General features: G+C 33.7%; 1 protein-coding gene and 1 pseudogene across 1 annotated transcript; both read right to left on the reverse strand.

The window, feature by feature from the left end:
* Positions 1-214: 214 nt before the first annotated feature.
* LOC105803066 (phenylalanine N-monooxygenase CYP79D16-like) lies at positions 215-2,238 on the reverse strand (annotated as a pseudogene).
* Positions 2,239-23,155: 20,917 nt separating this feature from the next.
* LOC105764693 (phenylalanine N-monooxygenase CYP79D16-like) lies at positions 23,156-25,276 on the reverse strand. Its single transcript, XM_052633203.1, has 2 exons — positions 24,244-25,276; positions 23,156-24,064 (listed from the first exon to the last, which is right to left on the reverse strand). The coding sequence occupies exons 1-2, from the start codon at positions 25,264-25,266 to the stop codon at positions 23,408-23,410; spliced, it is 1,680 nt and encodes a 559-aa protein (XP_052489163.1). The 5' UTR covers positions 25,267-25,276; the 3' UTR covers positions 23,156-23,407.
* Positions 25,277-26,761: the final 1,485 nt, after the last annotated feature.

Raw genomic sequence — 26,761 nt, forward strand, 5'->3', positions numbered from 1 at the left:
TTTTCTTCCAAATGATACCAAAGCAAGCTTCAAGAGTTGGTTGAATATGATCCTACTACAGTTTTCTACCGTGGAAGTTATGAAAGAAGGAAGTTCTATTATGCGAGCATCTCTTCTCGTTGGCTCTTCGAACCATGCCTATTGGAAAGCTCGATTGAAAAACTTTATCATGTGCATTGATGAAGTTACATGGAAAGCAATACATCAGCTACTAACTGCTTATCCATTTTTATTAATGAGAAAACAATACATAAGAAGTTGCTGAAGTGAGTACACCCCATACAAACACCGAAATAAGCTACAACAGGAAATACATACTAGGGATAAAAACAATTTCATTAGAACCAAGCCACAAACAGGTCTCCCTTGTCAACCCCCATCTTCGTCAAGGAGTTAATCACTGTATTTCACTTTCAGTTGAGAAACAGTAGACATGCGGTAGCAATCGTGGCTTTGCAACAGCAAGCAGTGGTTTAGCCAGAAAGGGAACTCCCCTTCCTGGACAAAGATCAATGGTTCCCTGGTTAGTCGGGATGCTCCAATCGAATCCTTGCAATAGCCTCGCTAACAGCATGGTAGTCATCAAGCTTCCAAGCACCACTCCAGGGCACCCTCTCCTTCCTCTACCGAATGTAAACAACCGCAAATCTGGCTCTTCAAGCACCACTTCTTCGCCTTTATTACAATTCTGGAGGTGACGTTCTGGCTTGAACTCGCATGGCTCGTCCCAAACTTTAGGGTTTCGACCAAGCCCAACCCGACTAACTATCACATGGCTACCCTTAGGAATGAAGTAGTCGCCCACTGTTGTATCAGTCACGGACACGTGAGGAGGGCTAAATGCTGCAACAGGATGGAGTCTAAAGGCTTCTCTGGCGCATGCCTTAGTAAAGTTAAGTTGTGGGACATCAGATTCTTGTATTAACCTATATTTTCCAACCACATTATCTAATTCGTCTCTGGTTTATTCAACATCTCCGCAAGTGCCCATTCTAAGTTATTTGATGGATTATCCACTGCAGCAATCATAATTTCCTGAAAATTAAGTTGAAAAAGAGACTATCAATATACAGGGCTGATTTTCTATGATGACACGTGTATATTATATCATATTTATGTTATTGTCATGTCTTAGTAATCCATTTTTAATAAACATTAACATGTTGGTGGCTTATATTTTGTTCAAAAACAATTAAAGAGAAGGAAAGACGTACATTTACTTGAGCTTTGATCTCGTCCGCGGACAGTAGTGGGGTACCATTGTCATCCGTTAAAGAAACCAAAACATCAAGCAAGTCTTGAGGTTCATGTTTCTTGCCATCTCTCCATTGTTGAATCCTGTCTTCAATAATGGGATTGTTATATTTCTCTAGAACCCTAGTGGCGTCCTCCACGATTTTCTCATGCCCCTCCAGGTCGAGGCCTCTCAAAAATGGCCAGTAATCGGATATACAAAAGGAATAAAGATGAATGACTAAAGCGAGAATGGCGTCGACGTATTCTTCTTCCTCAAAACCAGGTCCACCATCTGCTTTCCCTTCTCCAAAGTACCCTCGATTAAAGATCAACTTTTTTATCACATTGCAACAATATTGTCGGGCAACCAGTCTTAAGTCCACTAGGCCGCCTTCATCACCATTTTTGCATTGGTTAAGTACGCAACGCACGAGGTTATCAGCTTCTTCAACTCTTTTCTCGTGAAGCCATCGATGTCTTTCATGTGAAAGCATCTCGCTGACCATAACTCTCTTCATTTTTCTCCACTGATCTCCTAAGGGTGAAAAAATAGTGGTTAAGTGCCCTTTTGAGAGGACATCAGTGGCCATGTTAAGGGGTCTTGAAGCAAAAATAGCATCCTGTTTTCTCATGAATTGGAGACTGATTTCAGGACAAGTAACGGGAATCACATGAACATTTCCTAGACGAATACAAGCAATTTCGGTGTTCATTTCTTTCATGAAACTGTGTATCCAATAAGACACCGAAGTTTTCTTCTTATTGATGATTAATTCCGGGAGGTTTCCCACAATAGGCCAAGGTTTAGGGCCTGGCGGAAGAGAGGGCTGTTTAGGCTTTTGGGCATTGCGCTGCCATTGAAGCTTAAAGAGGTGACTCAAAGCAAAAGTGATGAAAGCAAGTAAGGTGGAGAAGCTTAGCATTGTTGTAAAAGGAGCGATGAACATAGAGTAGTAGATTTCCATGGCAATTTGAAAATGAAGACCAAGGAAGATACTCATATTAGATTTCCCTGGTAATATATATATACACATATACATATGTCCAATTTTTCATTCGGAGGCTTCGACGAATTTAAGTGAAGTAAAATATACAAGAGACAACTTACACCGATATAATTATTACCTTTATAATCTTTTTTATGAAATAATAACAATTGTATATTAATCATAGTACCCTAAGCTAGAGGAAAATTCTCTCTTCATAATTTTTCATGTGGACCTTCATAATTTTATCCTAATGTTATTTTAACAAATTTTAAGTACAATTTTTCAACAAATTATATATACGACTTAATAAAATAATTCCACCTGTTGTACATCGAATTAATTTGATATTTTATATCATATAATTTTAGAAAATATCTTTTATAAAAATTACTGTGATTAACTAGTATAAATAAGTTTTGTGACCAAAGAATGTTAATCAATTTCATAAAAGATAGTTGTGAAGTCTCTTTCGAGATAAAAGATAAAATTATGAAAAGGTAGAGGACCTTTGATAATTGTTATAAAGTTCTACAGTATGTGAAGTGAAATAAGGCAATTGTCTCTGAGTTAGGATTGTGGCATGAGACACTTGGTCGCATGCATTAAAAAGGACTTCAAATGTTGATCTAGTCCGAGGTTGTCAGGGGTATTCCTATATTAATTGGTGATGTCCATAAAGTTTTTAGCTGTTGCTTAAAGGGTAAGTAACATAGGGAGAAACATCAAAGAGTCACTCAAGACCAAACATTCGAGCCACTAGAGCTGTTTTATATGGATTTGATTGGTCCTATATAGATACAGAAAATCAGTGGCAAAAGATATGTGCTAGTCTGTGTGGATGAATATTCAAGGTTCACATGGGTGAAATTTCTTAGAGACAAATCAGACACCCTTGAAGCTTTCAGGAAACTATGCAAGACCTTGATGAATGAAAAGGGTCGTGTCATTGGAATGACTAGAAGAATAAGAAGTGATCATGAAAGGGAATTCAAAAATAAAGATTTGATGTTTACTATGAGGATGAAGGGATCAAGCATGAGTTTTGACCACCTCCAAACGTGCGAGCATTTAAAGTAAAAATTTTACAAATAAAATATATATAATTACAGTGCGATATATCCAAGTGAATAGGTCAAATTGTAATATAGTTTTCTATTACAACGAAACACCAGTAAGTATTTCGAGGATTAAGACCTAAGAGAGACTGGATTAAATCTAAAAATATCGTCTATAATAGCAGGTCTAAACAGTAATCACTCAAAATTATATTACAATGATTAATACTAACAATTAAGGTCATAAAGTAAAATTAAATTACTAAAACAAACTTGAAAAATGAATAACTCTCGAAGAACAAGAAGAATATTAACTTGTTTCAGTGGTTGCAATTAACTTCAAAATGTAGGTTTTATTAGTGAATTAGTTATTAACTAACCAGTATTACCTCTCGACCTCTACTAATTAATTAACTAACTAGTACTCACCTATCTCTCGACCTCACTTTCCTGATTGAGATAAACTCACGATTTACTCGGTAAACTTATGTCTCGACTTCGTTTAACCTAGATACTTCCTACGATCGTCAATCCTAGGGTTTAAGCACACATAAATTTATACTAGCTAATTCCTATGGGAAGCCCTTTAATCTCTCTAAAGGACTTAGCTACTCATGAATCCCATTTCCATATTCCCTAGAATCAATTCAATCACGCACAACACATAAATAAATTAAAATGAGAGTGAGATAGAAATTGCTCTGTTTGATAAACTGGATGTGCTCAGTTTCGCTAAATCCTTTAACAACTAGCGAGATATCACCGTTGACAATCAAGAAGGGAAAGAAAATTATAAAAATACTTTAAAACAAAGTCTTGGAATCAAATCATATAGAAGTTGAAGAACAAAAAAATAAATTATTTTGAAAAGAAAATGTTTAAAATCTAATTAAAACTAAAATATAAAATACTTAGCATATGAAAAGAAAATATGATGAACATCAAAGTTGCTTACGATCAACATATAAAACTAAAAAAAGTGAACATCAATTTCGAAATGCTTAATCTTGCTATGCAATAAATGATGATGACAAGGTAGAGGGTCACTCAAATTGTCACAGAATATTTTAGGTGGATCCAAAAAGTATCTAAAGCTATTTGAGTAGATGTTTGACCCAGAGAGTTTCAAAAGTAGCCACAAGAGCACGATACTCAGCTTCGGCTGAAGATTGTGCATCAGTAACTTTTTTTTATGTCCAACTGATTGGAGTGAAACTTTAAAATAAAATATAGTCTAATGTCGATACACAATCATCGACATCACCAGCACAATCACCACCATTATATATGTAGTGGTTAGAGTCACAACAATCGCCATCATTCAAAATCACATGTTTGATGCAAAAATAGATTTATCAGTGGACCTACCTTTTGCCTCATCATATTTTAGGTTTTTGTTGGGTCTTTTTTCTACTTTTTTTCATTACCACTCATTCATGTACCTTTCTCCGATTTGAAAAACAGGGACTTTTGTTCAACTGAATTAAGCACATTAAACATGAATTAATATCTTAGAAATATTAAAATAAAAAATTAGCATACATAATTAAGAAAAAGAATCAAGTATTTATTATGTAAATCAGAAATCAAAAAATAAGATTTATTATAGGTTTCATCTTTCCTAGGTATCTAGGGAATTATTTCACAATCGTAAATAGAAACATCTCAAAATCAAAAAAACCACAAGAAACAAAGAAACTCATAAAACCTTCAGAAGAAATTAGAAGGAGGTCTTTGATCTTGATGGAGATCCACTTCCGAGTTAATTCTGATGGTATTCTTCAAGTGTTTTCTTTGATATTCTCTTATGGCTCCCTTATGTCTTCTTCTAAGTGGTATTTATTGATCAGCTTCAATATTTATATACAATAAAAGATAATAAATCTTAACTAATGAAATTTAAAGAATCTAAACAAGAAAATTCTAAAAGATAAAAGGTTAATTCAAAACAAAGCTTAAAAATTAATTCAAAATAAGATTTATCTCGTAATTAAAAGACTTAGTCAATAGATACAATGAAAGGTTGTTTTAGGAGACTTGGTGAGTATATTGGAACCTAGGCCATGGCATACATATGATGAACATCAAGTTCCTTACGATCAACGTAGAAACTAAAAAAGTTAACATCAATTTTGAAATGCTTAATCTTGCTATGCAACAAATGATGATGACAAGGTAGAGTGTCACTCAAATTATCACAGAATATTTTAGGTGGATTCAAGAGGTATCTAAAGCTATTTGAGTAGATGTTTGACTCGAAGAGTTTCAAAAGTAGCCACAAGAGCACGATACTCAGCTTCGGTTGACGATTGTACAATAGTAACTTTTCTTTTTATGTCCAACTAATTGGAGTGAAACTATAAAATAGAATATAGTCTAATGTGGATACACAATCATCGAGATTAGCACAATCGCCATCATTATATATTTAGAAATTACAGTCAAAACAATCAAATATTCAAAGACTAAGATTTTTTTGTTTGTTGCAAGTAACACAATAATCGTTTGTCTATTCTCTAGTGTAATCCAAATGGATTGTGTATGAATTGTGATAATTTATTGACAAAGTAACAAATATATAACCTTGTGAATGTCAAATCTTGTAGTTTTCCTAGCACCATTGTGAACTCTAAAACATCAACGGAATTAAATCTATCATTTGAGACTAAAACTTCTAAAGAACTCATTGGTTTTGAACACATTTTCTCTCATGCATATTTGTCTCATGAATAATAAGTTGTTCTTAAATTTTATTCACAGTATTTAGAAAATCATAGCCCCAAGTTTCTTGATTAAAACTAAAAAAAAAAAAAACTAAAGAAGAAGAAAGTTCACTTATTTAAGACAAAGAGCTTAGGTTGTTTTGTTGTACATTTCAAACATAGTTCAACATGGCTAAAAAAAAAACCATCACTAGTTGTTGAGTGTATATGTGTGTATGAATGTGGAAGGTTTTAGTTTGTTGTTTGTTTCATTATTGAGTTGTATGAAGGGTTTTCATGGTTCATTCAAATAACATATTTGATGCAAAAATAGAACTATCAATCGACCTACCTTTTGCTTTATCGTATTCTAGGTTTTTTTTTGGTCTTCTTTTTACTTTTTTTCATTACCACTCATTCATGTACCTTTCTCCGATATGAATAAATTATTGTATTATTTACCTTTGTTCGATTGTTGTGACTCTAATCTCTACATATATATTGATGTCAATTATGTATGTGACACCCCAAACCTGACCGAAACAGAACGATCCAAACCTGAAGAGACACATTAGCCATCGAAGTGACTTTCCAGCACAAAACCACCTCAAAACACACCCCAAGCTTATAACACCTCTATTCTAACTAATAGTTGTCTAACCTTACTCTCGAAATGATTTCTTGATGATCACTTAACTAACTATAAATACGACAAAGGCAAACGCACTTATCAAACAATAGTATAGCCACGATGAATAAAGATATCGTATCCACGAGGACTAAAAGTATTAGTAATTACTGTTTTCTTATTATTTAGCCAACAAATTAGAGTGATGAGTTTTAATCTAAAATTACTAAACTAATTTAACTAAGAACCCAACAGAGAATAAATTAAGAAAATAATCAAATATTAACCAATGAGAGTGACAATACCCAAGAAAGAATCCACCTAGACTTCACCTATTATTATGAATCTAAATTAAACGATTTATTCAATTGGTGTCTTGATCTGTAGAAATCCCTAAATTATGTTAATATCTCTTTCGAGAGTAAGAACAATTGACTCTAGGTTGATTAATTGAAATATCTTCCTAATTAAAACCCTTATTGTCGCATTAATTCGATCTATGGATTCTCCTATTTGATTTGGCTCTAATCGAATAGATTTCTATCATTTTATTTCTAAGATTACATGCAGTTTCACTCAATTATGCTAGATCTACTCTTAAACGGAGACTTTTGTTCCACTAAATTAAGCACATTAAACATGAATTAATATCCTGGAAATATTAAAACAAGAAATTAGCATACATAATTGAGAATAAGAATCAAGTATTTATAATGTAAATCATAAATCAAAAAATAAGATTCATCATAGGTTTCCTCTTTTCTAGGTATCTAGGGAATCAGTTCATAATCGTAAATAGAAACATCTCAAAGTTAAAAAAACCACAAGAAACAAAGAAACTCATAAAACTTTAGAATAAATTAAAAGAAGGTCTTCGATCTTGATGGAGATCCGCTTCTAAGTTGAATCCGATGGTGTTCTTCAAGTGTTTTCTATGATTATCTCTTATGGCTCCCTTATGTCTTCTTCTAAGTGATATTTATAGACTTTAGAATGGTCAGAAAGCCTAAAAATTGTGTTTTTCCGCGTATTTGGGAAGCAAGGTGGGAAATCGACATGAACTTGCACATGAGTGTGTGTCTAGCCCGTGTGGAAATGCCTAGGCCGTGTGGCTCTTGAAAACAACTATATTTGTCCGATTTTGGCTCATTTTAAGCTCCTTTCGCTCCCAAATGCTCTCCTAAGTATAGAAACATGAATTTAAAGGATTAGGAGCATCAAATTCACTAATTTACATAAATATTCATCCAAAAATGCATTAAGAATAGGATTAAAATATTTTACTTTTATATCTTATCATTTGTGAACCATTTTAAAACTATTTTTAAGGATTTAACCCTAAGGGTATTTTAGTCATTTTACCACTTAAAACTAAACTATCCCAATTTTAATTCTAAATGATTACCAACTTCCTTTTAATCAATTTTAGGAAACCCCTCAAATTCATTTGAATTAACCATTTTTCCCTAATTCAGTTAGAATTGTGTTCAGCCTTAGTTCAAAGTTATTTACAGCAATGGTGGGTTGCACAACTCGATTCAGCTCCAGTCAAAATGGGCTTAGCATAATCGTACATAGTACGAGGAACAAGAGCTGCAGTAACTATAGAAGGTAGTTGAATATTCTGATTATCTCCTATCTCCTCAGTAATAAGGATGTCCTCTTGTTCGTCTACTAAATTCTGTTGATTCTACCTTGCTTCTCTACTATTTCTGCAAGCAGTACTTTCAATGTCACTGTCAAATAACAATGGTTCTGACGGGTTTCTTCTAGTCATAAACCAAAAGAACTTGCCAAAAGCAAACAAGAAAAATTAGAACGTAAAAATTAAACTAAAATAAAATATAAAAATAAAATAAATAAAATAAAATTGGCTAAATTTAAAAAATTCAAGTGTTCCTAATATTTTAATGCCTAGCAACGGTGCCAAAACATTGATGTGTGTTTTCCGTACTAACTAAACTTTATGACAAAAGCAAGCGCATTTATCAAATTATAGTATAGCTACGGTGAGTAGAGATATCGTATCCAAAATGACTAAAAACAACAGAATAATAAATCAATGAAGCAACAGGATAATAACCAATGAGAAAGACAACACCAAGGAAAGAATCCACCTAGACTTCATCTATTATTATTAATTTTAATTCAAAAATTTATTCACTTCGTGACTTGATCCGTAGAAATCCCTAAATTATGCTAATATCTCTTTTGAGAGTAATAGCAACTGACTTTAGGTTGATTAATTGAAATCTCTTTTTAAATAAAGCCCCTATCATCTTATTAATTCGATCTATGGATTCCCTTATTATATTTGACTTTAATCCGGTAAATTTATGTCGTCTTACTTCAAGGATTGCATACAACTCCAATCAATTGTGCTAGAACTACTCTTAAATTAAGACTTTTCCTCCACTGAATTAAACACATTAAACATTAATTAATATCCCAAAAATATTAAAATAAGAAATAAGCACAGATAATTGAGAACAAGAATCAGGTATTTACCACGTAAAATAGAAATTAAATAATAAAATTCATCATCAGTTTCATCCTCTCTAAATATCTAGGGAATTAGTTCATAATCCTGAATGAAAACATCTCCAACTCAGAATAACCACAAAACATAAAGAAACTCATAAAAACTTTGAAAGAAATGAAAAGGAGATCTTCGATCTTGATGGAGATTCACTTCTGAGTTGGCTCCTAATGGTGTTCCTCAATTATTTTCTTCAATTTTCTTTAATGGCTCCCATCTCCCTTCTTATATTTACTTTAGAATGCTTAGAAAGCCTAAAAATTGTGCTTTTTTGCGTGTTTGGGAAGCAGGTTGCAAAATTGTGGTGTGGTATGGTTGAAGCCACAGAAAGGATAATGAATGATTTAGATTGCACCCCTGAGTAGATATTGAAGGGTGTGGTAACCTTGCTTTGTGATAAGGCATACCAGTGGTGTTTGATTGTGCAGGAGGTAGTCAGCCTGAATAGCTGAAGTGGGATTATTTTTGAAATGCCTTACAGAGTAAATATGTGGGGGCAAGCTATGTTGATACCCATAAATGCGATTTTATGAGGTTAAATCAGGGGGATAAATCGGTAGCCAAGTATGAGGCCGAGTTTTTACGTTTTAATGGTTATGCTCGAAGGTTGGTTGCTAATGATTAAGAAAAGAACATACGTTTCGAGGAGGGCTTGAGGTATGATCTCAAGGTTTTGATAGCTCCTAAGAGGGAACGGGTTTTTATAGCCTTGGTGGACAAGACAAAGATAGTTGAATAGGTTAAGCACACTGAGCGTGAAAAGAGAGAGCAAGAGAAAAGTCAGAACAAGAACAAGAGGGATTCGGGTCCTTCTAGTTCTTCTCAAAGGCCCATGAAACGGGCTAGGTATGATAAAAATTTGCAGACAGAGTCAGCTGCCAGAGTTGTACTGGTTGCTAGAGCTGAGCAGGTTATAATTTCTGGTTATTGTAATAGACGCCATCCGGGTGACTGTTGGAGGAGGACTAGGGCTTGCGTTAGGTATGGGACTGTGGGGCATAACATTGGTGAGTGCCCCCTTATTATTGAGCTAGGGCGGGCTCCAGTTCAGGGTCAGATTTCGTCCCAGATGGTAGGTTAGCAATCTGTTAGGGGCCATGGTTAGATTAGAAGGTTAATGGCGGTGGATGTGGTTAGACAACACCAGACAGAGTTGCAGGACAGGCTGAGGCCAGGCAGTCAACTTCGGTTTACGTGACGTGGCGCCGTGATGACAAAGATACGATTGATGTGATTGTTGATATGTTTGCTATACATTCTTTATCATGTTTTGCACTTATTGATTGTGGATCTACGCACTTTTATGTATCTAGTAGTATAATGAGTAATTTGGGGATTCTGGCTGTGGACACTAGTTCTGAACTTTCAATGATTAGTCCTTTGGTTCAATCTATTCGATTTAGTAAAGTTTATAGGATGTGTTCGCTTGAGGTTTAGGGGTAAGTATTTCCAGCTGATTTGATAGAGTTGCCATTCAAGGGGTTCGACCTAACCTTGGGTATGGATTGGTTAGTGAAGCATCGGGTTAGACTGGTCTGTGAGTCTAAGAGAGTGACCTTCAAAGTTAGGGATCATGTGGAGGCTGTGATCGTTGGTAAGCGTCGAGATTATTTATCTAATGCGATTTTCGCTCTAGCAGCTAAAAGCTAACTCGAAAGGGGTGTGATGCATATTTGGCATATGTACATGATATAAGTAAGGTCGATTCGGCTATGGAAGGAATTCATATTGTTAGGGACTTCCTTGATGTCTTTCTTGAGGAGTTATCGGGATTACCTCCAAATAGGGAGGTTGAGTTTGGGATTGAAATACTACCAGCTGCAACTCCGGTGTCCATTGCCCCATATTAAATGCCATTTCTTGCTAAAACTAAATGTTGATGTTTTAATTTTAATCTAAAAATATAATATTTATATTATTAGGATGGTTTTGGGTAAAAACTACATATAAGTTTTTTGTTCTTTTACTTAAAATAGAGATCATTTATTTCAAATATGATTTTTAAGGATTTCAACATTAAGGATCCATAACTCTCCCTTATTCTTTTCAATATTTTCTATGAAATTTTTGTATTAATTAAAAGCTGTAATATCATTATTTAACACATTTTAAAAATTAAACCTCGAAAGTTCTTACAATTATTTTTGATAAAAAACTTGACAACTATTAAACTCTTATACTTACCGTATATTTGTCTCATTTTACTCGTATCAAGAGTGTAGGACTTGATAAACAACTTGACAATTATTAAACTCTTATACTTACCATATATTTGTCTCATTTTACATATAATAACAGTGTAGGATTTTATAAACAACAACCAAACTACTCGACAATTCTGTAACTCTTATACTTACCGTATATTTGTCTCATTACACTCAAGAGATTCTAATCCTACAGAAATTCCCTGTATAAAAGATGCCCACTTTCTCTATGATTGAGCTTATCACAACAATTTGATTATAAATATTCGGTTTGAGTTTTAGAATCACAATATTAAAAAAGAAAACCAAAAATCACCTCTAAATTATATAATTTCCAATAATTAATTGAACAACTTTGGAAACTAATAATTAAATGCAACAACCTTAAGCTCTTTCTTCTTCTCAATCTGGGTGGTGTTTAGACTTTTTAATTATGAGTTGATGATACATTATGAATTAAACGGAAAAAATCAATCCATTTTCATTTTACATATAATAACAGTGGAGCATCGGGTTAGACTGGACTGTGAGTCTAAGAGAGTGACCTTCAAAGTTGGGGATGATGTGGAGGCCGTGATGGTTGGTAAGCGTCGAGATTATTTATCTAATGTGATTTTCGCTTTGGCAGTCGAAAAGCTAATTCGAAAGAGGTGTGATGCATATTTGGCATATGTGCATGATATGAGTAAGGTGGATTCAGCTATGGAAGGAATTCATATTGTTCCGGACTTCCTTGATGGCTTTCTTGAGGAGTTATCGGGATTACCTCGAGATAGGGAAGTTGAGTTTGGGATTGAAATACTACCAGGTGCAACTCTGATGTCCATTGTCTCATATTAAATGTCATTTCTTGTTAAAAGTAAATGTTGATTTTTTTAATTTTAATCTAAAAATATAATATTTTATATTATTAGGATGGTTTTGGGTAAAAACTAAATATAAGTTTTTTTTTTTACTTAAAATAGAGATCATTTATTTCAAATATGATTTTTTAAGGATTTCAACATTAAGGAATGCGTAACTATCCACTTATTCTTTTCAATATTTTCGTGAATTTTTTTCATTAATTAAAAACTATAATATCATTATTTAACACATTTTAAAATAATTAAACCTTGAAAATTCTTACAATTATTATTTGAAAAAAAACTTGATAATTATTGAACTCTTATACTTACAGTATATCTGCTCTCATTTTACTCAGATCAAGAGTGTAGGACTTGATAAACAACTTGACAATTATTAAACTCTTATACTTACCATATATTTGTCTCATTTTACATATAATAATAGTGTAAGATTTTATAAACAACAACCAAACTACTCGACAATTCTGTAACTCTTATACTTACCGTATATTTGTCTCATTACACTCAGGAGATTCTAATCCTAGAGAAATTCCCCGTATAAAAGATGCCCACTTTCTCTATGATTGAGCTTATCATAGCAATTTAATTATAAATTTTCGGTTTGAATTTTAGAATCACAATATTAAAAAAGAAACCAAAAATCACCTCTAAATTATATAATTTCTAATAATTAATTGAACAACATTGGAAACTAATAATTAAATGCAACAACCTTAAGCTCTTTCTTCTTCTCAATCTGGGTGGTGTTTAGACTTTTTAATTATGAGTTGATAATACATTACGAATTAAAGGGAAAAAATCAATCCATTTTCATTTTACATATAATAACAGTGGAGCATCGAGTTAGACTGGACTGTGAGTCTAAGAGAGTGACCTTCAAAGTTGGGGATGATGTGGAGGCTGTGATGGTTGGTAAGCTTCGAGATTATTTATCTAATGTGATTTTCGCTCTGGCAGTTGAAAAGCTAATTCGAAAGAGGTGTGATGCATATTTGGCATATGTGCATGATATGAGTAAGGTGGATTCAGCTATGGAAGGAATTCATATTGTTAGGGACTTCCTTGATGGCTTTCCTGAGGAGTTATCGGGATTACCTCAAGATAGGGAGGTTGAGTTTGGGATTGAAATACTACCAGGTGCAACTCCGATGTCCATTGTCCCATATTAAACGTCATTTCTTGTTAAAAGTAAAAGTTGATTTTTTTTTAATTTTAATCTAAAAATATAATATTTTATATTATTAGGATGGTTTTGGGTAAAAACTGAATATAAGTTTTTTTTTTACTTAAAATAGAGATCATTTATTTCAAATATGATTTTTTAAGGATTTCAACATTAAGGAATGCGTAACTATCCACTTATTCTTTTCAATATTTTCTGTGAAATTTTGTATTAATTAAAAGCGTAATATCATTATTTAACACATTTTAAAATAATTAAACCTTGAAAATTCTTACAATTATTATTTGAAAAAAACTTGACAATTATTGAACTCTTATACTTACCGTATATTTGTCTCATTTTACTCGTATCAAGAGTGTAGGACTTGATAAACAACTTGACAATTATTAAACTCTTATACTTACCATATATTTGTCTCATTTTACATATAATAATAGTGTAGGATTTTATAAACAACAACCAAACTACTCGACAATTCTGTAACTCTTATACTTACCGTATATTTGTCTCATTACACTCAGGAGATTCTAATCCTAGAGAAATTCCCCGTATAAAAGATGCCCACTTTCTCTATGATTGAGCTTATCATAGCAATTTAATTATAAATTTTCGGTTTGAGTTTTAGAATCACAATATTAAAAAAGAAAACCAAAAATCACCTCTAAATTATATAATTTCTAATAATTAATTGAACAACATTGGTTGCAACAACCTCAAGCTCTTTCTTCTTCTCAAATTGGGTGGTGTTTAAACTTTTTAATTATGAGTTGATGATACAGCACGAATTAAAGGGAAAAATGAAATCATTTTCACGAATAATCTTAAAAAGGAAAACTTAACAAGTGCACAATTTAAGAAAATAAAGGTTTTTTCATTAAGTGAAATTTTTTTCAAAAAAAGGCTCTATATATTTTTTAATGGAATGAACTATACTGCTATAGGTCTCAAAATAAGTTCGGCTAGATTCTATGAGGGATGATGAGGTAGGTAACAATAGGAGGGATGGAAATTTGGAATGGGCAGAAACTGTGATGGGTTTGAATGAGCATGATGCTGATATGAGCCTAATATAAATATTGGTGAAGTTGGCCATGTTCAGATTATGGTTCAGGGATTTGAGGTGCAATCCAGATGTTGGGCCTAATGAACTTTGTTTGTAGAGCCAATTTGATGAAGTAGGCCATGTTCAGATTATGGTTGGGGATTTGAGGTGCAATTTAGACGTTGGGCCTAATTAGCTTAGTTTGCAGACCCAAAAGTCTTTGAGCTTGAAGACAATATTGCATGGTACAATGTAACATGAGATTCTCTTTTCCCAATAGAAATAAAATTATCCAGGCCAAATATAGAAAGTGACGCTTGTTGAAGACATGGGCTCTTGGCATGTACTAAAACATAGTGATGGAAATTCAAAAGAAATGAAGCAATGATGGATCTCAACTCGTTTGGCCGAAGAACTTTGAGTATGGAGGTTTCTTTGATGTGGGAACTAGGCAAGTTATCGGTTTTAGAGTTAATTCTGCTAAAAAATTCGTTATTGATGCACTCATTCTACTTGAGGAACGTGATGTTGAGGCTAATCTGTTAAAGGGGCCGCTGGCACGGGAGGAATGAGATATTGGTATGATTTTTTTTTTTGGGCAAATATATTTCTTTGTCTCATTTAAATATTCAAATTTAATTTTAATATTCAATTTACTTAAATTTTATTTTTTATCGCAGTTAACTACATATTTTTTACTAAAATATATGTACCAAACATTTATTGGAGTGTTTGAACTGAGTATTAAATTAAATAAAGTGTATTAATATATTAACTATATTTTCAACGCATAAGATGAAATACTGGAAATTCTCAATTTCATTAGATACCATACTGTATTTTCAGCTTTGTCAGATTTTCAGTGCAATGGTGATTATTTATGTTTAAAGAAGTTTTATGTTTAGAGACATTGCTTTCAAATGGTTTATTCTGGTAATAAATTTATTAAATAGTAATAAATTCTTTTAAAATATTTTAGATTACGTTTTAAGATGATATATTTAAGTTATAGTTATTCCGATGTATTTTAATATTTTTAATTGTGATTATGCTTGTAATTTTAAAATTTTGTTACATATATTAATAGAATAATATATTATATTTAACATGTGATCATATTAGAATAATATTATATTTACAATTTAATTTAATAATAATCAAAATATTTTTATAACTAATTAATTTTTATTATATTAATTAAAAATTGAGGATAATAATAAAATAGAATAATAGTTAATTGATAAAGGTAATGTTATTCTTTTATTTCAAACTCATTTAATAAATAAATTTTAGAGGTTAGTACATTTTTTTTCTAAAATTTAAAAGGTGTAAGTCTTATGGGTCGTGGATCAAACCCGTAACTATTGCACACAGTGAAACATATGGAGAAGCCTATTTACTTAAAGTTTTGATGGTCCAGTGAAAAGCATTAGTAAAACTAGAGTTACCAAGATAATTAATACAAATCATAAGGGATAAAGACGTATAGAGCTTAAATCCTTTGGGACTCTCATCTTGTAGATAGGCACAAATCTTGACCATCTATGTAACTTAATTTGTAATGTTGAATTTGGGAGAGCTCAACTATAAACAGAGATATTCCCCCTCATTTGTAATCACTCAGTTGTAAACCTTCAAAGTAATAGAATACTTTTGAGAACATTTACTCAAACACTTGGTGTACGTTATTTTTCTGTGGCTTTTTGTTCGTTTGTAGCTTCTTTTGTCTTTCAAGTTTGCTTTCGCTTTGCTTCGGTTCCTTACAGAATTTCTATTAGAATTTTCATTTTTCGAGAGTAGGCTAAAATTAGGTAGGATTTGAACCCACGCGGTTTGCCAAACTAAAGTTCTAGCCCTATGACAGTTGGTATTAGAACTAGTGTTTGGAGGCATCGATTAGGATGATGAAATGAAGGGACGAGTAGAATGTCCTGATGGAGACTCGTGAGAGGTCCAAGAAAAAAACAGATCAAGGGATATGCTGTCGGCTTTGGAAGGTCCGGTGACAATCTTAAGAAGTCTATGGGTAGTGTGAAGGAAACACTTAAGGTAATTTAGGGACACATCGATGAGTTAGACTCAATCAGAGTTCAGCTTAAGGACTTTGTGGCAGAGAATCTTAGTGCCAATACGGATGTGATTAACAAGGCCCTCAATGTTGCCATGGGTGATCAGATCGAGAAGCTGACAAGAGTAATGATGTTCTTGAAGCTTCGATTGTGGCCTGAAGGAGGAAACTTAGGCCACGATGTAAAAAATTCAGAAGCTTGAGAGAGAGCTCACTGTGTGTAGAGTTGTTATGGGAAATTGGATGTTGGCTTCAGTTCCTAAGCAGCTCAAAATGTATGTCCCCAAGCAGAAAGAGTTTAAGGGGATGATGTTCGGAAGAGATATGAACAATTTTCTCTAGGGAATTGAACAACACTTCTGTGTAATGGGCATTGAGGATGATGGCACTAAGGTAAACACCGTTGCAGTTTATTTTACTGATGTCCTTATTTTGTAGTGGCGCCATAGGTCTACAGACGAGAGATAATGTGGTACTGCAATTGGTACTTGGGAGGAGTTCCAGAAAGAACTGAAGAAATAGTTTTACCCGTAGTATGTTGAAAAGGAGGTTCGGGCTAAGTTGCGCCAACTTACACAACAAGGCAATGTTCGAAAGTATGTTAGAGACTTTAGTGAATTGATGCTTCAAATCTTTGACCTAAGTGAGAAAAAAAACATTCTACTAGTTTAAATATAGGTTGAAGCATTGGGCGAAGTAAGAGGATCATCGACAAGGTATCACTGAGCTTATTGTAGCCATAGTTGAGGCAAAATTCTTTGTCGAGCTTGGTTTGAAGAAAAACAAGTTTGAGTCTTTCAAGCCTAAAAAGATGGGAAATGGTAGAGGAGACCATGAGGAAGAGGGACAAGTTAAAAATGGAAATGGTAAGAATGGTGGCAATGGGAAGCCACTTAATGGGAAGTGGTAGCCCAACTACAAACCGAAGGGGCTAGTGAAATGCTTCTTTTGTGATAGTCTACATATGGTGACAAACTATCTAAAGAAATTTGTGCTTTTTGCCGTCAAAGGGGACGATGAACCAAATAGAGCATTGGTGAGACTTAGTTTACTTGTGTGTTCTAACAAAGGCAAGAGGTTCAAAGAGAATGAAAAGAAGCCAGTGAAATGCTTCTTGTACTATGGTCCACATAGGATGCAAAATGTCCAAAGCAATCCAAGATGTTCGTGATCAATAAAAAGAATAAAGCGAAGCCTGTTGAGAGTGAGGCTTTAAAGCTTGGGTTAATGATACTCAATTCTGTGAAGACGTAAAGGGATCAAAAGTAGAAAAGGTTGATGTATGTTGACATTAACATCGCAGGTCAAAGGAAGAATGGTCTTGTTGATGCGGGGGCATCTAACTTATTCATATCCAAAAAATTATGGGTAAACTTGGTTTCTCAATTAGCAAATCAACCAAAAAGATCAAGACTGTTAATTCCAAAGAGGTCCTAATTGTGGGAGTAGCATAAGGAGTTGAGCTGTAAATCGGTCAATGGAAAGAAAAAGAAAACTTTGAGGTAATTCACTTAGATGATTACAACTTCATGCTTAGCTTGAATTTCTTTAAAAAATTAATGATTTGTTGATTCCTTTTGCCAATTGCAGTTTTATCTTGAATGCTCGACCACAACAATTTGTTGTGTCGATGAGTTAAGACAAGAGGGGAGGAATCAAGGTACTATCGTCAATCCAGCTAGTCGAAGATGTTTATTGTAGGAAGAACATTGAATCGGTAGATTGGAGTGTTACAGAGACCTCATTGGAAAGGCTAGAGGTGCGACAAACCGATATGAAGCCTATTGAGTCAACAATGAGGCTACCACCTATGAGAGAGGTGGGTTGTCCATCAAACTTTTAGGGAAAAGTGGTGATGGAAACTGGGAAGCTGGGCGAGTAAATGCAACGAGCGAGGTACATCTCAAACACTTATCTAGTGATTTACCTGAAACATGAACAAAATGCCTATAAGTTTACATGAACATAGTAAGCCTGAATACAAAATACCTTGAAGCCTTTTTTAGACCAAATCTTCATCATGAATATTTAGATTATCATCTGTGTTTGGTGAACACCCTCATAATGTTTGATTTATATACACATATATACCATCAACCATACTTATCGTATCAACTCTCATTTTACTACTTAGTTAATTCCAGATCTTACCAGACGATAACTACATCTTCTCTTCTCCTAAAACAATGCAGATACTTCTCAAAAAGATATCTATACAAAGCCCACTTTCTACGATTTTACCCTTCGACAACATATATCCTTTATATTAGAATGGTTGTTCACAGATACTCTCTCTCTTGGCAGATAACACTTACAGATCTTACATTTGGCAGATTCTTATACTAAGTTTGATAATTACTATACTATAAACTAGATCAGATTCTGACTCAAACCTAACACATGCTCATACTGATAAGGAAACGTTTTAGATCATAGAAATGAATTCCAAATGTCTATGTTACATAACGTAAGAATGCCCAGATTGGCAATGACCTAGATTCCAAATATCCTTAGAAAGAGACATGATACTACTCAAATATGACATATACTAGATGAATTAGATTTTAGTCTTATATAGCGTAAACAAATTCAAGCTAATGAGAACCTATACCTTTCACAACATGAACATGCCTATAACCTATACTGACAGACTACTATGGTGGATTCCTTTTTTTAGAAATACAGAAACATACTTTCATTCAGTAGTCATCCCTTTTAGAAAAATTCAGTTTCATCACAAGACTAATCATTTCCATCAGATATTTACCCTTGATTCATTTATCGAAGAAACCTCAGTACTTACGACAAAGGTAGATAATCAAATTCTGCCACAAAGGTATTCCCAGATATGCCACATAGGTGTTTCATAATTTGCCACAAAAACAACACAAGATACACCACTAAGGCTTAGCATATCACGCCACTCAGAAAAAAATAGAATCAGATGTTTATTGTCCCAGTGGACTTTCACAGAAAACGTCATAGGTTTCTCCTTCATAGACTTATACATATCTTCATGTCATGATCTACCAGTCTAATCTTCATCTTACTAGAGTCAAAACAATGAATGTATTCATTGTTATAAGATGCCATGTGCCTCTACCACATGGACTTACGCATCTCCACATCGTGTGCTGCCCCACCTGAGGCATAAAAAATGAATGTTTTACTCAGTAGTTACTTGCCTAGATTTATTTGCATAGTTAAATGGTTCTTACTTTTTCATATAAGATCTCATAAGCATGCTTACCAATCATCTAAGATGAGATAAACTTACATGTTACTAATTGAACAATTCACATACATAAGATAAGATAGAGACTCACCTGATACTCACATAGACTATAGCTTGCAGTTCTAAACTTGAACATCCCTATGAACAACAACAACAACTGCTTAAAGAACATAAAACTACTATTAAAACCTATTGAAAAATAAATGGTTAACATCTTAATTATATATGACCCTCATGTAGGGTTTCTTATTCATAATTCACTGTTCATATGCTTTTTAATATTCTTATTCTTTCAAAAACTTAATATGTAGAGCTATCAGATTTACTAGGAGGTGGAACATCTAATCATTAATTCAAAAACCATTGCTTCCAACTTAATAAAGGAGAAGAAACATATAAGTTTAAGAAGAAGAACCAGAGATTAGTGTTAAAAGAAGAAAAATCTTCTAGACAAACCCTTCTCACCATATATATATCAAGTCCAGTTTAGTGAAACTTGACTAGTGTTAATTATATCCAGAATTTGTCGTAATAAATTACCTACAAGATCCAACTGAAACATAAATGAGAGTCCTATAGAATTTTTATGTGACCTAACAATTCAATTAACTCCTAACCATATCACATTACCAACCTAGTTAGCACAGTGCTCAGGGAAACCATGTGTACTATACTTTTTGTGGTAACCTGTAGAAGGCTTACCCTCAGTTTGTCAAATTCTTTCTTTAATTAAATAATACTATGAGAACTAAATTTGAAGTATTTATATGGGCGAATACTCTACTTGCCAAAACATTAATTCACCAGATGTTAAAAGTTGGTGAACTAACTATTAGAGTGCGTTAGAACAAAAAACTTCATTTTTGCACGCCTTCTATTCAAATCAGCCTGGTTGAGATGTGACATATATATATCATCTGATAAGATTTGTGGTTAGCCAAGAAAAAAATTGAGAATCGTTACATTAACAATGAAAGTTGGCGTATAAGAATATATTTTATATTATGAAAGTACCTACCAAAGATAGAGGTGTGATCCAAATTCTTCAAGATGTGGAGTTTAACTAGAAAAGCTTCAAGTTATTCAGTGATAAAAACTCACTAAGTTCACATCAACCTACAATTGTTTGTTCATGTTTCAGGTCTTGCTATAAGAGTGAGTTCACCAGGAGGGGATCAAGCCAGGAGTACGCCATGATAATAACGAGTTGGGCGAATATGCATACAAAGGACATCATAAGAGTATGGCGTATAGTATAACATGCCTTAAAGAGTTTATTTTTAATAAAATCTTATGTTGTAGGTTGTACACTGAGTAATAAGTTAATGTAATTACTGGATATTGTCTTTTACATCAAAGAACAGTACATAAGTATTATGATGTAAGTTTAGAAATAGTTTACATATGTTGTATAAAATTTGATGAAGTGTTTAAGTGTTGTAACATCCGGTATCCGGATCTGGTGATCCAGGTCAAGTAGACGGTGTTACACCCTACCTACTCTTGTGCAATAAAATTAGGAAAGGCTACCTTGAAAAGATTAGCAATAACTTTCATGACCAATTTGTAGAGAATAGAGCATAGACTAATCAGTCGAAATTGAGAAAAGTTTTCAGGATTCGTTAACTTAGAGATCAGAACTATCAAAGTATTATTCAAGTCCAGATCAATGGCTTTACCTACAAACACCATTTTGACCCACTCACAAACATCATTACCAACAACATCCCATTGATTTTGAAAGAATAAAACATAGAAGGCATCATTTCCCAGGGCCTTCAAAGACGCCATGCCAAATAGTGTCAACTTAATTTCTTCATTTGTGATAGCCTTAATTGAAAAAACAATGTCCAAAGAGTTAAGGCGAGGAAAAATGCTAATAGAGGCCTATTCATGCGTTCCAGGGCTTCTCCATGAAGTTTCTGAAAGAAACCAAAAGCCTCAACTTGAAAAGTATCCTAATCAAAGGGCTATTCATCGTTACCAACCTTTAGAGCAGTAATACGATTTAACTTTCTCCTCTGAATCGTATGAATATGAAAATTTTAGTATTATGATCACCAAAATGAAGCTAGCCACAACAAGCCTTTTGCTTCCACAACAATTCCTTATGATTGAAAACACTCTCCAAAATGGATATACATAGGGGCCAATGCAAATAGTCGATTGGTACAATACAATAATTAATATCCTTTTTTTTTTTTGAAAAATATTTAAAATACATTTAATTAACATAATATTTTGTGGCAATAAAAAATAGTGTACAAATGATCAACCCAACCTTACGAGCTGAGATTTTATTTTTTATTAACAAATGTGGGTAATAAAATTAATACTTTATTTTATTCCTTGTAACATCACTGTGTTTCTCTTTCTTTCTCTTTCATTTACTCCCTAAAAAAGTAGACTTAAAGGTGGCAATCGTGGCCTTGCAATAGGAAGAAATGGTTTTACCAAAAATATTAAGACCAAGGTTGTCCAAGCATTGAGAATTTGATGGTTGAGACCAGTCACTTGATCAGTTAAGATTTGATCAAGACGTTGGGATAACCTGAATGTTTTATTGATTTATATGACTTGAGCCTTTTTATGTGATGTTTCCACAAGAAAATGAACTTCTAGAACCTAATTTATGGATGAGATTTATTGTAAATCAAAGTCATGGTTCAATTTGGAAATTTAAAGAAGTTAAGATTTACTTAATTTTGTGGATAAGACTTGTGCTTATCCTTTGTACTTATCTTGACAGATTTATGGGTTGATTTTAAGGAGATTAATTGTACTAAAATTTGGGATAATTATTTGAGATAATTCCAGAAGATATATTCAAATTAAAATTGATGGATTTACTTTATCAAGACTATTTGGAAAAGATGTCGATTTTAGCCTATAAATAGATTATTTGGTATTTTTGCACTCTTGTGTTAGGCTTTTATTCGAGTTTATACTTGATGTAAGCGAGGTTAGTTGGGGTGAGTGATTTGTAATAATTGGTGTTGGGGTTGCAATTACTTTTTTGTGTAAGGATAGATTGGGTTTAAACCAATAGGTAATATGAAAGATTGTTGAATAAGAATCATTCACTAAACAAGTCTTGGCAAAATAGAATTATTTCCGAACTGCGTTAACAAATTATTGCATGCAAAATCTCTTATTACTTTCTCTATTCTGGTTTTTGTTTCGTTGTCTGTTGAATCCTGTGACAAAACACATACTTGAGTAGTCTGGTTAAAATTACAACAAACTGACTTTTTTTTTTTTTTTTTCCAAATGGTACCAAAGCAAGCTTCAAGAGTTGGTTGAATATGATCCTACTACAGTTTTCTACCGTGGAAGTTATGAAAGAAGGAAGTTCTATTATGCGAGCATCTCTTCTCGTTGGCTCTTCGAACCATGCCTATTGGAAAGCTCGAATGAAAAACTTTATCTTGTGCATTGATGAAGTTACATGGAAAGCAATACATCAGCTACTAACTGCTTACCCATTTTTATTAATGAGAAAACAATACATAAGAAGTTGCTGAAGTGAGTACACCCCCATACAAACAGCGAAATAAGCTACAACAGGAAATACATACTAGGGATAAAAACAATTTCATTAGAACCAAGCCACAAACAGGTCTCCCTTGTCAACCCCCATCTTCGTCAAGGAGTTAATCACTGTATTTCACTTTCAGTTAAGAAAGAGTAGACATGCGGTGGCAATCGTGGCTTTGCAACAGCAAGCAGTGGTTTAGCCAGAAAGGGAACTCCCCTTCCTGGACAAAGATCAATGGTTCCCTGGTTAGTCGGGATGCTCCAATCGAATCCTTGCAATAGCCTCGCAAACAGCATGGTAGTCATCAAGCTTCCAAGCACCACTCCAGGGCACCCTCTCCTTCCTCTACCGAATGTAAACAACCGCAAATCTGGCTCTTCAAGCACCACTTCTTCGCCTTTATTACAATTCTGGAGGTGACGTTCTGGCTTGAACTCGCATGGCTCGTCCCAAACTTTAGGGTTTCGACCAAGCCCAACCCGACTAACTATCACATGGCTACCCTTAGGAATGAAGTAGTCGCCCACTGTTGTATCAGTCACGGACACGTGAGGAGGGCTAAATGCTGCAACAGGATGGAGTCTAAAGGCTTCTCTGGCGCATGCCTTAGTAAAGTTAAGTTGTGGGACATCAGATTCTTGTATTAACCTATATTTTCCAACCACATTATCTAATTCGTCTCTGGCCTTTTGTAGCGTCTCTGGTTTATTCAACATCTCCGCAAGTGCCCATTCTAAGTTATTTGATGGATTATCCACTGCAGCAATCATAATTTCCTGAAAATTAAGTTGAAAAAGAGACTATCAATATACAGGGCTGATTTTCTATGATGACACGTGTATATTATATCATATTTATGTTATTGTCATGTCTTAGTAATCCATTTTTAATAAACATTAACATGTTGGTGGCTTATATTTTGTTCAAAAACAATTAAAGAGAAGGAAAGACGTACATTTACTTGAGCTTTGATCTCGTCCGCGGACAGTAGTGGGGTACCATTGTCATCCGTTAAAGAAACCAAAACATCAAGCAAGTCTTGAGGTTCATGTTTCTTGCCATCTCTCCATTGTTGAATCCTGTCTTCAATAATGGGATTGTTATATTTCTCTAGAACCCTAGTGGCGTCCTCCACGATTTTCTCATGCCCCTCCAGGTCGAGGCCTCTCAAAAATGGCCAGTAATCGGATATACAAAAGGAATAAAGATGAATGACTAAAGCGAGAATGGCGTCGACGTATTCTTCTTCCTCAAAACCAGGTCTACCATCTGCTTTCCCTTCTCCAAAGTACCCTCGATTAAAGATCAACTTTTTTATCACATTGCAACAATAGTGTCGGGCAACCAGTCTTAAGTCCACTAGGCCGCCTTCATCACCATTTTTGCATTGGTTAAGTACGTAACGCACGAGGTTATCAGCTTCTTCAACTCTTTTCTCGTGAAGCCATCGATGTCTTTCATGTGAAAGCATCTCGCTGACCATAACTCTCTTCATTTTTCTCCACTGATCTCCTAAGGGTGAAAAAATAGTGGTTAAGTGCCCTTTTGAGAGGACATCAGTGGCCATGGTAAGTGGTCTTGAAGCAAAAATAGCATCCTGTTTTCTCATGAATTGGAGACTGATTTCAGGACAAGTAACGGGAATCACATGAACATTTCCTAGACGAATACAAGCAATTTCGGTGTTCATTTCTTTCATGAAACTGTGTATCCAATAAGACACCGAAGTTTTCTTCTTATTTATGATTAATTCAGGGAGGTTTCCCACAATAGGCCAAGGTTTAGGGCCTGGCGGAAGAGAGGGCTGTTTAGGCTTTTGGGCATTGCGCTGCCATTGAAGCTTAAAGAGGTGACTCAAAGCAAAAGTGATGAAAGCAAGTAAGGTGGAGAAGCTTAGCATTGTTGTAAAAGGAGCGATGAACATAGAGTAGTAGATTTCCATGGCAATTTGAAAATGAAGACCAAGGAAGATACTCATATTAGATTTCCCTGGCAATATATATATACACATATACATATATCCAATTTTTCATATGGAGGCTTCGACGAATTTAAGTGAAGTAAAATATACAAGAGATAACTTACACCGATATAATTATTACCTTTATAATCTTTTTTATGAAATAATAACAATTGTATATTAATCATTGTACCCTAAGCTAGAGGAAGAATTCTCTCTTCATAATTTTTCATATGGACCTTTATAATTTTTATCCTAATGTTATTTTAACAAATTATAAGTACAATTTTTCAACAAATTATATATACGACTTAATAAAATAATTCCACCTATTGTACATCGGAATTAATTTGACATTTTATATCATATAATTTTAGAAAATATCTTTTATAAAAAAATATTGTGATTAACTAGTATAAATAAGTTTTGTGACCAAAGAATGTTAATCAATTTCATAAAAGATAGTTGTGAAGTCTCTTTCGAGATAAAAGATAAAATTATGAAAAGGTAGAGGACCTTTGATAATTGTTATAAAGTTCTACAGTATGTGAAGTGAAATAAGGCAATTGTCTCTGAGTTAGGATTGTGGCATGAGAAACTTGGTCGCATGCATTACAAAGGACTTCAAATGTTGATCTAGTCCGAGGTTGCCAGGGGTATTCCTATATTAATTGGTGATGTCTATAAAGTTTTTAGAAGTTGCTTGAAGGGTAAGCAACATAGGGAGAAACATCAAAGAGTCACTCAAGACCAAACATTCGAGCCACTAGAGCTGTTTTATATGGATTTTATTAGTCCTATGTAGATACAGAAAATCAGTGGCAAAAGATATGTGCTAGTCTGTGTGGATGACTATTCAAGGTTCACATGGGTGAAATTTCTTAGAGACAAATCAGACACCCTTGAAGCCGTCAGAAGTTGTGCAAGACCTTGATGAATGAAAAGGGTCGTGTCATTGGAATGACTAGAAGAATAAGAAGTGATCATGAAAGGGAATTAAAAAATAAAGATTTTGATGTTTACTATGAGGATGAAGGGATCAAGCATGAGTTTTGACCGCTTCCAAATGTGCGAGCATTTAGAGTAAAAATTCTACAAATAAAATATATATAATTACAGTGCGATATCTCCAAGTGAATAGGTCAAATTGTAATATAGTTTTCTGTTACAACGAAACACCAGTAAGTATTTCAAGGATTAGACCTAAGAGAGGCTGGATTAAATCTAAAAATATCGTCTATAATAGCAGGTCTAAATAATAATCACTAAAAATTATATTACAATGATTAATACTAACAATTAAGGTCATAAAGTAAAAACTAAATTACTAAAACAAACTTGAAAAATGAATAACTCTTGAAGAACAAGAAGAATATTAACTTGTTTCAGTGGTTGCAATTAACTTCAGAATTTAGGCTTTATTAGTGAATTAGTTATTAACTAAGTAGTTTTACCTCTCGACCTCTACTAATTAATTAACTAACTAGTACTCACCTATCTCTCGACCTCACTT

This window comes from Gossypium raimondii, chromosome 7, assembly GCF_025698545.1.
Source record: "Gossypium raimondii isolate GPD5lz chromosome 7, ASM2569854v1, whole genome shotgun sequence".
Taxonomy (NCBI): domain Eukaryota; kingdom Viridiplantae; phylum Streptophyta; class Magnoliopsida; order Malvales; family Malvaceae; genus Gossypium; species Gossypium raimondii.